Raw genomic sequence first — 14,040 nt, 5'->3', positions numbered from 1 at the left:
TACGAAGGACCGACCCCCCCTTTCAGGGACAACAAAACCTCCAATACGCCCCCGGTACTAGTTATCTTTTCCCTTCTTGTCGTGAGCACGCCTGTCGACACCACGCTCAAACTGCTCCCGCCAAACCCTCACAGCGATGAAGTGAGCAGGAACCTGCTGGGCGGCTCTCTTGCTACACCTCTCCACCATGGCGGACAGCAGTAGCAGCGGCAACAGCGGTGGCTACGCCCCCTTAGACCCTGAGAGCGACACGCTGAGCCCGCTCCCGGCCGTCCACCGTCGAGGCCTCATCGCCTGCGCCGTCCTGGGCTGTCTCTCCTTCGTCACTTCCACCACCGTGCTGCTCTACCTGACCGTCAAGCTCATCCGGTGGCACATCCGTACGCGGAAGCAGGCACGAGCAGCAAAAGCAGCGGCTTCGGGCTCTTCTCCGCAGGTCGACCTGAACCTGGGCCTCGCCGAGCGTTTGTTCGTGGGTGACGAGGCGGCGGCCGCCGCCGCTAAACCATCTCCGCAGAAGAAGAAGCGTCCACATCCGAATCAGTTTTTGGTCTTGATATATAACCTGTTGCTGGCCGATATCCATCAGGCCGCGTCGTTCATTCTCAACGCAGTGTGGGTCGGCCGCGATGCGCTGGATGTCCGCACCACGACTTGCTGGGTCCAAGCCTGGCTTATCCAGACGGGCGACGTCGCTTCGAGCTTGTTCATTACCGCCATCGCGGTGCACACGTACCTGGCGATTGTGAGGAATTACACGCCTCCTCAATGGGCCGTGTACACGGCCGTTGTGGCCTTGTGGTTGTTTAACTACCTCCTGATGGTGCTCGGCGTTGCCATCACGGATAATGGCAGGGAGTACGGAGGCTTCTTTGTCCGAGCGACGGCGTGGGTATGTCGGTCCCTTGTATGTCTTTCCAAGATAAACTTTTGCTGACGATGAAACCAGTGCTGGATCAACGTCCGCTACGAAGGCCTGCGCCTCTACCTGCACTACCTCTGGATCTTCCTCGCCCTCGCCATCACCGGCGCCTTGTACACCCTCATCTGGCTCTCGCTGAGCAAGCGACAAGCAGCCGCCCTCAAGGCCCAGCTCCCCGCCGCCAACGAATCCAGCACCAACATCAACCCAACCTCGAGCCACGACACCACCGAGACTTCCCACCCCAACTACTCCCTCCGCAACAAACCACTCCCTGAACGCCCGGGTACCAGCTCCAATCCCAACCGCACCGCTGCTGCTGCTCCCCCCCCTCCCCCACCACCGGGAGGCCACCACAAAGCCTTCCTGCTCTACCCGATCATCTACATCTTCTGCACCGCTCCCCTAGCACTCGGCCGCATCGCGACCATGGCGGGCGTCGACGTACCCCTGGCCTACTTCGTCACGGCGGGAGCGCTCATCACCAGCAACGGCTGGCTGGACGTGCTGCTCTGGGGCGTGACGCGCCACCGCCTGCTGTTCAGCAGCGACGTGGACGAGCAGGACACCGGGTTGGACACGTTTACGTTTATGCGCACGCCGCACGATCGGAGGTGGGGGAACATGGTTTGGGTGGAAGGGGGCAGGAACAGTGGGGGGAGGGACGCCGGGGATGGGGGCGAGAGGGGTGGTGGAGAGGAGGAGGGAAGAAAGTTGGGCAGGCTGGGCAAGAGGCGGGAGGGTTGGAGGAGGTTGAAGTTCCCTGGGACTGCGGTTTCGCCTGGGGCCAAAGATCGGAGTGGGAAGAGGGATAGTGGGAATACCGGAGGGGATGGAGAGAGTCATGGAAAACGATCGGGGGAGGGGCAGGGGAGTAGGCCGTCCGGAGGGTGGGGGATCCAGATGGACATGGTCACGACGGTGGTGGTGGAGGAGGCGAGCGAGGAGGATCGCATGACGCGGCACCACGCGCCGAGCGCGTCGCTGGGCAGCGTGCTCATGCCCGTGTATGACCCGGAGGCGCCGGACCATCAGGTGTTGGATGATAGATTGGAGGCGGCGTTGGAGATGGAGTTGAAACGGTTCCAATGACTGGTTTGACGGGTAATTCATGACTGGATGGGTCGGGTATTGATTGATATATTGGGCGCTTTTGGTAATTATGGGTTGGAGTTATTGGTACGGATGGCGCTTTGGGATTAGATGGATACCCGGGACGGTTTTCTCTTTGAACTTTGGTGCGGCTTTCTTTTGGTTCGGTCATCAGTGTCGCTTGGACTTTGCTGTGGTCCAATTTTTGAAGTCTCCTGGGCATTGCCGTGGGGGCATGTTCGATTTCTTGACCCGAGCTTGTTAAAAGGGGGTGTATAAGGACCTTTGACGACCTTGTACGAGACACGCTTTCTTGTCACTGTTATATATCTAGATAGTGGTCCATTCTAATGTCCGTTCTCTGATCGCATTCTTTTTCCCATTCCGATCTTATGTGTTAACAAAACTTTGGAAACACCCGATATGTCCGCCAGCTATCCAAGAACTTGACCGTGACTACTGTGCTCTGTCCAGAGGGCACGACATGCATGGGGTCTGTTGGAAAAGCTCAAGAAAGCTCAAGACGTCCAGATCTGGACAAACTCTTCTAAACCGAGGTCCTCTTTGGGCCAGGCATTAAAGAATCCATGATCACTTCGAGGTTGATGTCTCCTCCTCGAGTCCTCCCTTAAAGTCTTGTGGCTTTACATTGACCAGTCTACCTCCCAGGTTGCTTTCGCCCAGGAGATTGGAGAGTCCAGCCGGTCTAGCTGGCGTCATTGAGACACCAGGGCTGCAGAAGAGGAAGAAATCCATGGACCTATGGACCTGCCAAAGAAGGCACGAAAGCCCCAGGGCGGAGTGGAGATTTACTTCCATTGTCGGCCCGTTGATGTTTGGACCCTGCATTCCACTTTTGACGGTGTTTCTTGACCTGTCTGATCAACCTGAGCCTATAAGTGGAAGTTGCCACTCGCACGAGGTGGCCTCCAGTTGACCAGAACTGGAAAATTTCTTTTTTTAGACACACAACTTCATTCTTCTCTAACTAAGGTCCGGAACACCTCTCTTGAGCGTCAGAGAATGCCGCTCTCCATATGGCTGCGCCGTGTGCGTGCTGGTGGCTTGAGTAAGTCATTCTCCAGCAAGCCCATGAACCAAGACAGACTGATCAAAGCCAGGGTTAGGGCTCGGAGTCTCTTGCCGAAGTGCATGAGATTGCCACGAAGATCGAGCTGCTCATCAGGCCGGCACGGCTTCCGCAACGTCGAGACCGGACTGATCGACCACCTTTCCATTGAAGGTTTTTCTCCAGCTTCACACAGGATCCGGAGCTCCCAAGTGGTTAGTCTCCAGGCCCAGACCTGGCGTTGGGGCAAGCACCATGCATCTTGGCATGCAAGAGCTCGGGCCGCATCCCCCCTTCACTGTCAACGACCTGGTTCGAGATGAAACACACTCTGATCCCCTCCAATCTTAGCCCACCAGATTGACGGACCTGCAGAGATCACGTCAAACCTTGCAGCTTCATCCATCTGAAACACACGAGCCCTTGCCGGCCACCAAGCATTTTGCTCTCAACCATCACATGTGGCACAGTACGTACATACTACGTACCTACGTACTAGCAGAGGTTCCAGGTATTCGTATCCCAACCCAGAGGCGACATCACGCTGGAATTGGAGCGCCTCACAAGGCTGGTTCTGTGTGTCGCACAGCTTCCTCTGGGTTTGTGCGGCTCAGCCGCGGTTTTCCTGCCGTGCCTCCCCAGCGCATGCACCCGGAAACCGGCTGATATGGTTGAAGAAAGATGGACAGCGATCTGCATTCTGAAAAGCTTCTGGATTGCAAATGCCGCCCATTCTTTTCCGCAAGCTGTTGGAAGTTCATGGTGGAAAAAAGTCATCACGAGAAGCTTGTCCAGTGGATCTCCCCAGATCCAGGGGCAAGCAACAAACATGGGGGGCTTGACGTTCCCAGGGCCGTTGACCTGTGACAGAGGGCATGTCTTGGCACCCAGCAGACGACATCAGCCGTTGCGGGCCGAAGCAGCATGCAGCGAGGACCAACGGATCTTGGGTTTTGTGGTTCAGGCGCCGCGAGCCGAAGCCACCGGCGACCCGCTAACACGACCGCCCGCGCCGTCGCCGCTCAATGCTTGAGGCCGGCAGACATGACTGGTGAACTCGCATTCTGGATGAAGACAGGAAAAACAGATGTAAATAACACATGCAACCCAATTGATGGGCCGCATAGCCCCCGGCCCCTAAACACATGAGCTTAGGGCGGGATGGCTGCCGTTGAAAGTAGCACTGCAGTCCAATACACCGGACGGACTGGATGGGCTTCAAGCAGCCGGCTGTGGGAAGACATAATAAAGCCTCCCCTCCTGACGCGGTGGGTCGTCAGTAAATAAACTTAGTAAGAAGGACTCGACCGCTATTTCTGTCTAGAGGAACCCCTTGTTGATGATATCATCACTTCTCACTTTACGAATCCCTTTCAACAACAACGAGCTCGAGCTCTGCTCAGCCTCCCATTCCTGAGAGGAAGGGAACAACGACAACGGATATACGGAGTACATACCATCAGGCGAGCCACTTTGATCCTGACAATTTGATATATTTCCCAGCCGGAAAAGACCGTGTTACTTTGGGGGCGGCCGGTTCTGCACCCCTGAGCTTCGCCTGTCTCACCACCGCCTGTGACGATCCAACGCGGGCTTGGTTCGCATCTCTTGAGCACCTGACACCGTCAAGCGGCATTGGAGCAAGCTGATTCATCCAGATCGGAAAAAGGAAAAAGGGGAAGGAGACAGGGGAAAAGAGGGTTATTTCGGCTTGGAAGCACGACAAAAGAGCCATCTTTTTTTCTACTCTGCTGTTGAAGGTCTCAGAGAGGACGAGAGAGAGACACATTCAACAGACGCAACCAACCAGCCAACCAACCACCATGTGGCAACGATTCAAGATTGTTCAGCACAACTCGGACAGGGAGCTGCAGGTCGCCCACCCTCTCGACGACGACTCGATACGTGTCGGCCTGGGCATTGGTTTCGGAGCAGTCGGGGGAACGCCGAAGGGATACAGTTATTCCATCAAGGGGGGGCCGGCGCCGTCGAGGCCGCCTCGCGAGTTCTTCGGGGGACGATTGTGAGTGATTTTTTCCCTTTCGTCTAATATTTTTTTTACAACATGTCCCGATGCTGTTGGTTTGTTCATGCAAACCTGCCCTGCAAGAGCTCCGTTCCGTGTCTCTGAGATGGGATGAGAGACGGTGACCGGGCCGGAGGCCGGCGGGAGCGTTGCGGGGTGAGGGGCCGAGCGGCGGTGCGTCCTTCAGCGGATTGCGGCGTTGTCCCCGTTTGGGTAACGCCTGGAACACCTGCTGCATCTGCGCAACTGCTGTGCTAGCGGCGTTACCAGTGCGCAACGCAGACCTGAAGTGCTCAGCCCCGCCATCATCCCATTGAAGGTCTAGGTTCCGTCGGGCAGCCTTCCCTTTGATGAGCGTCGGGTCAGGTACCTATTTGTCTGATGTCAGCGCATTTCTGCCCATTGCCTCGCGTCCCACACAAACCTGCTTTATTTCCCACGAGCCTTGGTCGCAAGCAACAAGTTCACTGACGTACCTCTTCCCTTCTTTCCACCTGCAGTGAAACGTCGGCCCCCATCAAGGAACCTCCCCTCCGCAATCCAGCTCGCCTGAAGATCCGTACCACCAAGGTTCGCCCACCATCTTCGATTTACTCCGACGACTCTCCCCCGTTGGACTCGTCTTACACCGCAACCGTGGCGACCGCGTACGGGTATCGGTACGGCGGGGCCGATGAAATCTCGCCGCCCAGCTCTCCGGAGCCCGACGCCCGGGCCGCCCATGTCGTGGTGCCCGGCGACGTCTCCCCGATAGACGAGGACGATGGCGGTGCGGCATACATGTACAAGGGCGGCATTCCGCCCACCGATCATACCCGGCTCGAGCTGTCCCACTCGTACGTTGCCCACTCGCCCCCTCGGCCGAATCTGCCCTCGCAGCAGGATCGCAATGCCCAGAGCATTCCCGCCATGCGCCGCGAGCGCCGTCGCCAGTCTGATGCCGCCGCGCGCGAGGCGCACGCAAACCAGCGCAGCCAGTCGGCGAACCGGTCTCAGAACGACGTCCCGCGCGACACACCCCGCTATGATCCGTTAACGGGAGGGCAGAACAGCGGCGCCCAGAGCCGTCCGTACCAGTCCCAGCCCACCCACATCGCGCAGGGCATGGGCGTCTCGGCGACCGCCTACGCGGAGCCTCAGACCAGTCCCACCTCGGCGCCGACCTCATCTTTTGGCGACCGCGTGCGGAGGATAGCAAAGAAGGCCACGGCAGCGAAGGACAATGGAGATCCCGCCGCTGGCGCCTTCACCTCAACCCGACCCATGTGGCGCGGCGCAAGCGGGCGCACGGCGATTGTTGAGCCCGTTCGCGATGACCCAAATGCGCCGCCGCTCAAGATCCCCGAGAAGAGCAGCAGGAGGATCATCCCGACCGGTCTCCTTGCGAAGAAGTCGGTCAATCCCGCAGATGCCACGGCCCGGAGCCAGACCCCGCCCGTCAGTCCTCCTCCCGGGAATGCCCCGGCTCGCGCGGGAGTGCGCGAGGTCGCGAAGAATCAGCAACCGGCACCTCAGTCGCAGCAACCAACTCTTCAGTCGCAGTCCCGAAGGCATGCGAGCCAGCCCTTGACCGGCAACCCCGTGTCCAATGAAGCACCTGCCGTAGCTGCCGCCCGGGAACTCGTCCGCGATGGGCAATTCGCCAGCCCTACTCCCAGTCCGAAGCAGTACATGCCGTCTCCCGACACCAACAAGGCGGTTCGCAGGAAGCCTCCGCCGGTCGTGACCAACTCCCAAGGACACCAGCATCAGCAGTCCTTGTCGTCGGTGTACTCGCACATGACCGAAGTGCCGCACCCCTCTCCAAAGATGATGGGCAAGCCCGCGCTTGCGGCCGAGGCGGAGGAGCCGTATGTGCAGCCGCCATCACGCTTCAGCATCAGCACCTTCGAAACAAGCACCACGGCCACGACACGCCAGGACACGGAGGACCCTGCCGCCACCAACAAGCCGTCTCCTGTTCCCTCCCTCCCCAACAGCTGGGCGACCGCCCAACGCAACACCGACAAACAACAACAACAAACCCCCAAACAACACCCGGCCATCACCCGCGCCCAAGAGCAAGCTCAAGCGCAAGACTCCTCGTCCACCTCGCGCGCCACCACCCCCGTCCCCTCCGACAAAGCCCTCCCTCCCGCGCCGCCCGAACAATCGGCTGAATCCGCCAAGGACCGCGTCGCGCTGCTCGAGGCGCAGCTCCGCGCCCTCGCGAACCGGCGCATCAACATCAACCGCTCCATCAAGCAGATGACGGAACTGATGCCGGCGGACCGGCTGATGGACAGCGCCGAGGTGGCGCGCAAGCGCCAGCAGGAGAAGCAGAAAGTGGAGGCGCTGAGGCAGGAGCTGGCGGATATCCAGCGGGATGAGTATGAGTTGGGGTTGAAGCTGCATCGCGCGTATAAGAGGCTGGATAGAGAGGGGGAGTGGGAGGGGACGACACTTTGGGTGAGGAGGGTTACGGGGTAGATGAGGTGCTGACCTCGGTTGGAGGATGTGGGTGGTTTGATGATGGAGTCAGTTTGTCAGAATGGGTTCGTTGGGAGGATGGGATGGTTGAAAGGGAGGCTAATGTGCTTCTGCCTTTCTTTATGTGTCGTATATTTTGATTTGTCCTTGTGTTATGGTATGGAACACAGCGCCGGAGTTGTTGGGATGGGCATTTTCCCTTTCTTTTTCTCTTTCTCTGTATGTAGGAATATTTGGGTCAACTTGTTTGAGTACATACAAATATTAACTGTCGATGTTGAGATGCGCTGAGAGCAAACGTACCTGGAACGTATCCCGACTTGGAGAGTTGATGATGAGACCTTGTTTAGATTTGTATTCGAATTGTCGTTCTTCCATGTATCCATCGTATGTCAAGAGAAAGCACTGCTCACTCAGGGGTATTGTCAGCATCTATTACCGCCACACACACCACCAAATCTCAGGAATCACTCACTTCATCAAATCATCAAATGTTGCGGTTGCGGGAGGTTGTCGAGAACAAGAACTTTCCAGGAGGGAGAGCAAACCGAACCAAAAAAAAAAAAAAAAAAAAAAACTCACCCACAACACCACCAGAGAAAAGAAAACCGGGCCCAGGGCAACCAACCCCGGCGAGTATCCGCATAACCAGCCGCGATCTCCATCCTCAAGCCGCGCTCTCCCCATCGAACGAGCCGCTCTTTCTCTCTCTCTCTCGGCGTTGCCATCGACGACATGCCCCGTCGGCGACGGCGAGGCTGCACAGATCGGTCTGAAGTCAGGGTATAAATTCCCCCTTTCTCTCTGGTTGTTTTCTTCTTTTTCACGAACGTCACGAGGTATCTTTGGCTGGACAGGGAACGGTAAGATATCTTTGCACATCGGCGACGGCGGCAGCGACGGTGGTGGCGGTCTCGCTGACGAAAAACCAGTTAAAATCTATAACGCGCCTTGGATAAGCTTTTCCCAAGCTCCTCTTCGTCATTCACGACGTTTCTGAGGACACAGGTATGTGTGTCAATTGCTTAATTGTTGACTATCACTCACTAACAGAATAGACAGTGCATCTCAAAGGTTCCTCCACAAGCCTCTCTCAATCTCCCGGCCGCCTCCGACAACGCCTCAGGTACGGATAACAATACCCAAACCCACATGTTGAACATTCACGGCACCAACAGCCCACGCCCCTCAACACAAAGCCAATTCCTAACCACCCCTCTCGCCTCCCAGACCAACAACCAACCAAACAAACAACATCCCCACAAGACCAACCAAAATGTGCACTCGCTACGAGATCACCTACTCCTGCGGCCACCGCCAGGCCACGTGGAAGATGTGCCGCAACTACCCATACTGCGACTGCGAGAACCTGGTTGGACGGTCCTGGACGCGGTGCTGTGAGATTTGCAGGCAGGAGAGGGAGGCGGTGGAGGAGAAGAAGCGGAGGGGGCGGAAGAAGTGAGTATGGAGTGAGAAGGAAGAGGGAATAAACGGGTCATATGGAGTGAGTTTGAGAAGGGGAGAAATGGGGGAGGAAGTTGAGGAAAAGGCTGGGATCGTTATCTCAGTGAGCAGGGTCGTTGAAGATAATTAGGAAGAAGGAAGTGAAGATGATAATTTCTCTTCTTAATGCCTTCACCTTTGGTTGCGGCGGGGAGTTCGCCAAGGGTGTAAATATTTTCTCACCATGATGCATCAAGAACCTTGGAAGACATTTCGTGATCATGCCAAAGATGTGCAATATGGATGGTTGCTTGGTTGCATTGTTTGTTTTGAAGTCCCTATTATAACCGCTGATGGACTGCGGTTGGACCAGCCGGAAACTTCCGTCGTGCATGATTCCGTGAAAGACACAACATCCATGTGTATTTCATCCATATGTTTTGGAAAGTGGCAGAGGCGGACAGCTTTGACATGCCAACTCGTATTCTCTAATTAAATCCAACAGCCATTTTGTTTGTCTCTGACAAAATTGTATGGTAGTAAGAGAGTTGCATGGTTGGATGGCTGAGCAGGGGGCTGCTCCATTCAAAAGGCTAGAGTTCGGGGCGGAAGATGACACCGAGCCTCATACAATTTTGACCCAACGAATCCAAGTCAAATCCACCCACCACGCCCGACATCTTGAGAACACAGTTGAACTGGAGTTTATTCATCACCTGAGTCCTTGAAAATCGCAGTCCGAATGTGCTTCATTTTTGTTCATGACTGTTGTTAAAGAATCCAACATGGGCGACCCCCCTGACCATCACCAAGCGACACCTGTCCAATTTCCCGCTGGCCTTGTTGCAGACCCGGATGACAAACACAACAACAGCAAGACCATCGCAAAGGACGAACAACAACACATGGAACCAACACCACAGGATGACGAGGCCCCCAGCCCGTCAGAACCAAAACAACCCGAATTCCTCCAAGGATGGCGTCTCCACGTCCTCACCGCGGGCATCTGGATTGCCCTCTTCCTGTCCACTCTCGAGACCACCATCGTCAGCACATCTCTTGTGTCTATAGCTGATGCGCTGAGCGGGTTTGAGGAGCGCAACTGGGTTGTGACGTCTTATTTCTTGACCTACACTGGTAAGATGTTTTGCATTGGATGAGAACAAGACAAAAGGTTCTTTGCCAGACAGCTCACCGGATGAATCATTCCCATTTCAACAGGTTTCCTGGTCATCTACGCCAAGCTGGCCAGCATATTCGGCCCCAAAACTATGCTCCTATTCGCGTTGACTGTGTTTATGCTCTTTTCCCTGGGGTGTGGTGCCGCTAGCAATATGACGCAGTTGTGAGTTCTCATTGTTCTGGGATTGCCCTCGTCAGCTTACCTACTGTTAACAACTTGGACCTAGAATCATCCTTCGCGCGTTCCAAGGAATCGGCGGCTCGGGAATCTACTCCATGGTCCTCGCCCTTGCACCAACAATGGTTCCAGTGACCGAGTACGGCAAATACGTGGCCATCATCTCGTCCGTCTTTGCCATTGCCAGCTTTACTGGGCCGTTGGTTGGGGGCGCGATTGCTGCAAAGACGAGTTGGAGATGGGTGTTTTTGCTAAAGTGAGCATCTTTGAGCTTCACACATCCATTCTTCCTGGTCATGTTGCTGAGTCTTGGATGATGCTGACTTGACACTAAAATTAAGCGGGCCACCTGGCTTAGTGGCAATCCTCATCATTGCCATCTTTCTCCCGGCCAGCAAGGATGCCAGAAATCTGAGCTTTGGTGAGCGACTACGATCCAAGTTCTCTCGAGAGTCCACCAGACGAGTCGATCTTGTCGGTGCCATCTCCCTCCTTGCTGCCTCCGTCCTGCTCGTCTTTGCCCTCGAGTCTGGCGGGAGTCGATACCCGTGGAACAGCGCAGCCATCATCTCCACCTTAGTGCTTTCAGGTCTTACCTGGATTGTGTTCATTGCTTGGGAAATCCGCCTGGAACGAGCCAACACAACCCCCGAGCCCATCTTCGCCATGGGGCTTTTGAAGAACCGACAGCTCGCCAGCATGATGTGGTACGTCACCCAGCCCATGTTTCCCTTTCCTTCATTATCCGCTTAATAACCACGAACCATTGCTAATAAATACTCCTACCACCAGCACAACTTTCCTCATCGGCTTCCCCTTCGTCACCATCCTCTTCCTCCTCCCACAACACGCCCAAGCCGTGTACGGCGTATCCCCCGTCCAAGCGAGCTTGACCGTCCTCCCCCTCCTGCTCGCCTCCCCGGTCGCCACCCTCATCTCGGGCGTGCTAACCTCCAACTTCAACGTCCCGCCGGCCCATCTGATCCTCGTCGGCTCCGCCATCCAGCTCGTCGGCGTGGGCCTCGCCATCGCGATCCCGCTGTCCGGAGACAGCGTTTCAGCGTTCCAATACGCCGCCGAGGCGGTCATGGGTCTCGGCTTCGGTATGACGCTGGCCACGGCGCTGACGTTGGGGCAGTTCCTTGTGGCCAAGGAGGAGGCGGGGGTGGTGATGGGCGCGCTGACACAGATTCGGGTGCTGGGAGGGACGGTAGCGCTGGCGATTTGCTCGGCGGTGATGAGCAACCATCTCCGGGAGAGTTTGGCGGGGGTGGTCACGCCGGAAGAGGCGCAGGAGATTTCAGAGGCGCTAGGGGCGATGAATAAGTTGGATCCGGAAAGGATGAGGCTGGTTAGATTGGCGTTTGCGGAAGGGTATAGGACCCAGATTAAGATTTTGACGGGGTTTAGTGCCGCGGCGTTGGTGGCGGCGATGGGGATTGTGAGTCGACGGCCGGTGACGGCGAGGGAGGTTGCTAGGCAGAGGGGAGAATTGTAGGGCACGGAGGTCGTGACTTGTGTGAGATGCTTTGGATATAGATTAACTACCTGGCTTATGGATACAGGATTTACCAGAAGCTCAGGTACATAAGCTCTAATATTCGGGTAGTTATGGCATGTTGTCCCTTGATGCCCCCCTCTCAAATCCTCTCCAGCCGAACAAAACACTGCTGCGGCCGCCGCAAGATCCCACCTTCCATCAGCTGCGAGTTCAAGGCATCCGGAATTGTGTCCAGTTGGAAGTTCCACACCAAGAGGACCAAGAAAATACGAAGCTGCTGAATGGCGAGCTCCCTGCCTACAACACCATGACAAACCCATGTTAGTTTCTGACTTCTGGACGGACTCATCGGCATTTGGGCTTTGGGTGTCGTGGACTTGTCACACCGACTACGGTGACTAGCACGGGACTTACCTGGGCACCTCCTTTCCTCAACTCCAAAGCTCAACCTCGGCAACGCTGCCGGATCAAACGTCCGCTTTCCATCCATATCAACTTTGATCCACCGCTCAGGCATGAACTGATCCAAGCCCTTTGCAACAAGGCCCTGCCCCGCTGCGCGAGAACTCTCGCTGCGCTTCTCCTCTGCCACCTCCACAACAGGGTCACGTTTGAAGTCGGTGCTACACAAGACCTGTGTGCCCTTAGGAATGGGAAATCCCAAGATGGTGGTGTCAACGACAGCAGTGCGAGAGAGGAGAGGAACGGGGTTTGCCAGGCGGAGGATCTCCTCCAGGGTGGCGTCAAGGTAGGGAATGGACGCGGTGAGGATATCTTCAGCAGAGGGGTCTGAGGTTGGAGGAATGGATGGGAAGGCAGCGCGGAGGGAGTCGCGCAGACGGGATTGTTGAGGTTGGTTGTTGGTGAGCAGCTTGACTGTCCACAGGAGGAGCGCGGCGGTTGTTTGGTGAGCCTGTCGTGGTGTTAGTTGAATGCCTATCCTGGGGGATTCTACGTCGAGAATATGATGGCGTGGCGTAAAGGGGCGGATGATGGTGGGAAAGGTTGGTTAGACTTACCGAAATCAGGAACATAGAGAATTCGTCACGCAGCGTTCGGTCATTCAGCTTCGACGCGGACTTCTCCGACTTGGCTTGTGGGATGATTTCATTCCGCAGAACAAAGTCAACTGCGCATGTGTCATTGTCCTTGGTAGCAGCAGGACCATCCTCCCCTTTTGACTTCTCGACCCTCTTCCTCGCTTCGGTCACAGCTTTCCCAATCTCCCGATTTTTGACCAACTTGTAAGCCCGATACTGCGGCATCAACCACAACAACAGCCTCCTCAACCCAGGGAACAACGCCCAGACAACGCTCGCGCTGCTGCCGCTGAAATACTCCACAGCCCGGTACAACACCGACCTCGACGCTCCGCGGAACCACACGGGCTGATCAAGATCATCACTCCCATAATCCTCCTCCCACTCCTCAGCGTCCTGCCCAGCCCGATGAACCTTGACCGAGGCAATCTCATCCCTCAGACCATCTGCTCCCCGCTCCCCCATCAAAGCAGCCCAAACCGCCTCCATACTCGCCACAACCACATCCTCGCGCGCATCAAACGGCCTGCCGCGGGAGAGCTCGCACTTCTTCTTCCACAGGGTAACCAGCTCCTCCGCACACCTCTGTACCTTTTCCGCGACAGCCTTTCTCAAAACTTCCGGCTTCATAACCTCCTCCCACCACCCTCTGCATGCCGTCCTCCCAGCATCCAACACCATGGGATGTAGTCCCAAACCCCCTCCCCCAGAAGAAGACGCAAACTCTCCCGTCCTCCTCACAGCCAAATCCTCCACCTCGCGCACATCATCAACCACCACCACCGGCCGACGACCAGCGGTAACCGGCCACAAAAACAGCTGCGCGACGGGCGAGCCGAGCTTGCGACACTGCTCCGACACGAAGCTGGCCAGGTCGCCCGTTTCGCAGTAGTGCGTTATCAGAGCGGGCAGGTCGCCAAGGACTCGGCGCGTGGAGGCGTGGTTGTAGGGGATGCGGCTGCCCGGGAGGGGTTTGGGGAGGGAGAGGTAGATGAGAAAGAGGAGGGCGGTGGTGATGAGGATGGTGAGGAGGGTTGGGAGCAGAGTCTCGGTCATGATGAGGAGAATATTAATGAGAAATGTTTGTGAGAGGGTAAAGAGATAGGAAATGGTCAGGA

The 14,040-nt window shown here is 56.4% G+C and overlaps 6 protein-coding genes across 6 annotated transcripts; 5 read left to right on the top strand and 1 right to left on the bottom strand.

Moving 5' to 3' along the window:
* Positions 1–187: 187 nt before the first annotated feature.
* VTJ04DRAFT_4996 (uncharacterized protein) lies at positions 188–2,014 on the top strand (the record flags this gene model as incomplete). The annotated part of the gene is made up of 2 exons (XM_069363062.1): positions 188–892; positions 950–2,014. The coding sequence occupies 2 exons, from the start codon at positions 188–190 to the stop codon at positions 2,012–2,014; spliced, it is 1,770 nt and encodes a 589-aa protein (XP_069219947.1).
* Positions 2,015–2,084: 70 nt separating this feature from the next.
* Positions 2,085–2,365, top strand: VTJ04DRAFT_4995 (uncharacterized protein; the record flags this gene model as incomplete). The annotated part of the gene is made up of 2 exons (XM_069363061.1): positions 2,085–2,274; positions 2,349–2,365. The coding sequence occupies 2 exons, from the start codon at positions 2,085–2,087 to the stop codon at positions 2,363–2,365; spliced, it is 207 nt and encodes a 68-aa protein (XP_069219946.1).
* Positions 2,366–4,906: 2,541 nt separating this feature from the next.
* Positions 4,907–7,578, top strand: VTJ04DRAFT_4994 (uncharacterized protein; the record flags this gene model as incomplete). Its single annotated transcript, XM_069363060.1, has 2 exons — positions 4,907–5,106; positions 5,610–7,578. 2 exons carry the CDS (start codon positions 4,907–4,909, stop codon positions 7,576–7,578), a joined length of 2,169 nt encoding a protein of 722 aa, XP_069219945.1.
* Positions 7,579–7,620: 42 nt separating this feature from the next.
* Positions 7,621–8,714, top strand: VTJ04DRAFT_4993 (uncharacterized protein; the record flags this gene model as incomplete). The annotated part of the gene is made up of 3 exons (XM_069363059.1): positions 7,621–7,797; positions 8,550–8,586; positions 8,641–8,714. 3 exons carry the CDS (start codon positions 7,621–7,623, stop codon positions 8,712–8,714), a joined length of 288 nt encoding a protein of 95 aa, XP_069219944.1.
* A 1,092-nt stretch (positions 8,715–9,806) lies between these two features.
* On the top strand, positions 9,807–11,879 carry VTJ04DRAFT_4992 (uncharacterized protein; the record flags this gene model as incomplete). The annotated part of the gene is made up of 5 exons (XM_069363058.1): positions 9,807–10,158; positions 10,243–10,366; positions 10,431–10,637; positions 10,723–11,088; positions 11,174–11,879. The coding sequence occupies 5 exons, from the start codon at positions 9,807–9,809 to the stop codon at positions 11,877–11,879; spliced, it is 1,755 nt and encodes a 584-aa protein (XP_069219943.1).
* Positions 11,880–12,021: 142 nt separating this feature from the next.
* Positions 12,022–13,978, bottom strand: VTJ04DRAFT_4991 (uncharacterized protein; the record flags this gene model as incomplete). The annotated part of the gene is made up of 3 exons (XM_069363057.1): positions 12,022–12,179; positions 12,297–12,795; positions 12,902–13,978. 3 exons carry the CDS (start codon positions 13,976–13,978, stop codon positions 12,022–12,024), a joined length of 1,734 nt encoding a protein of 577 aa, XP_069219942.1.
* Between the last annotated feature and the right edge of the window lie 62 nt (positions 13,979–14,040).

The sequence above is a fragment of the Mycothermus thermophilus genome, assembly GCF_041956435.1.
Source record: "Mycothermus thermophilus strain CBS 625.91 unplaced genomic scaffold VTJ04scaffold_3, whole genome shotgun sequence".
Classification (NCBI taxonomy): Eukaryota; Fungi; Ascomycota; class Sordariomycetes; order Sordariales; family Chaetomiaceae; genus Mycothermus; species Mycothermus thermophilus.
Note: the sequence above shows the minus strand (reverse complement) of the source record. Positions and strands in the feature narration are given on the sequence as shown.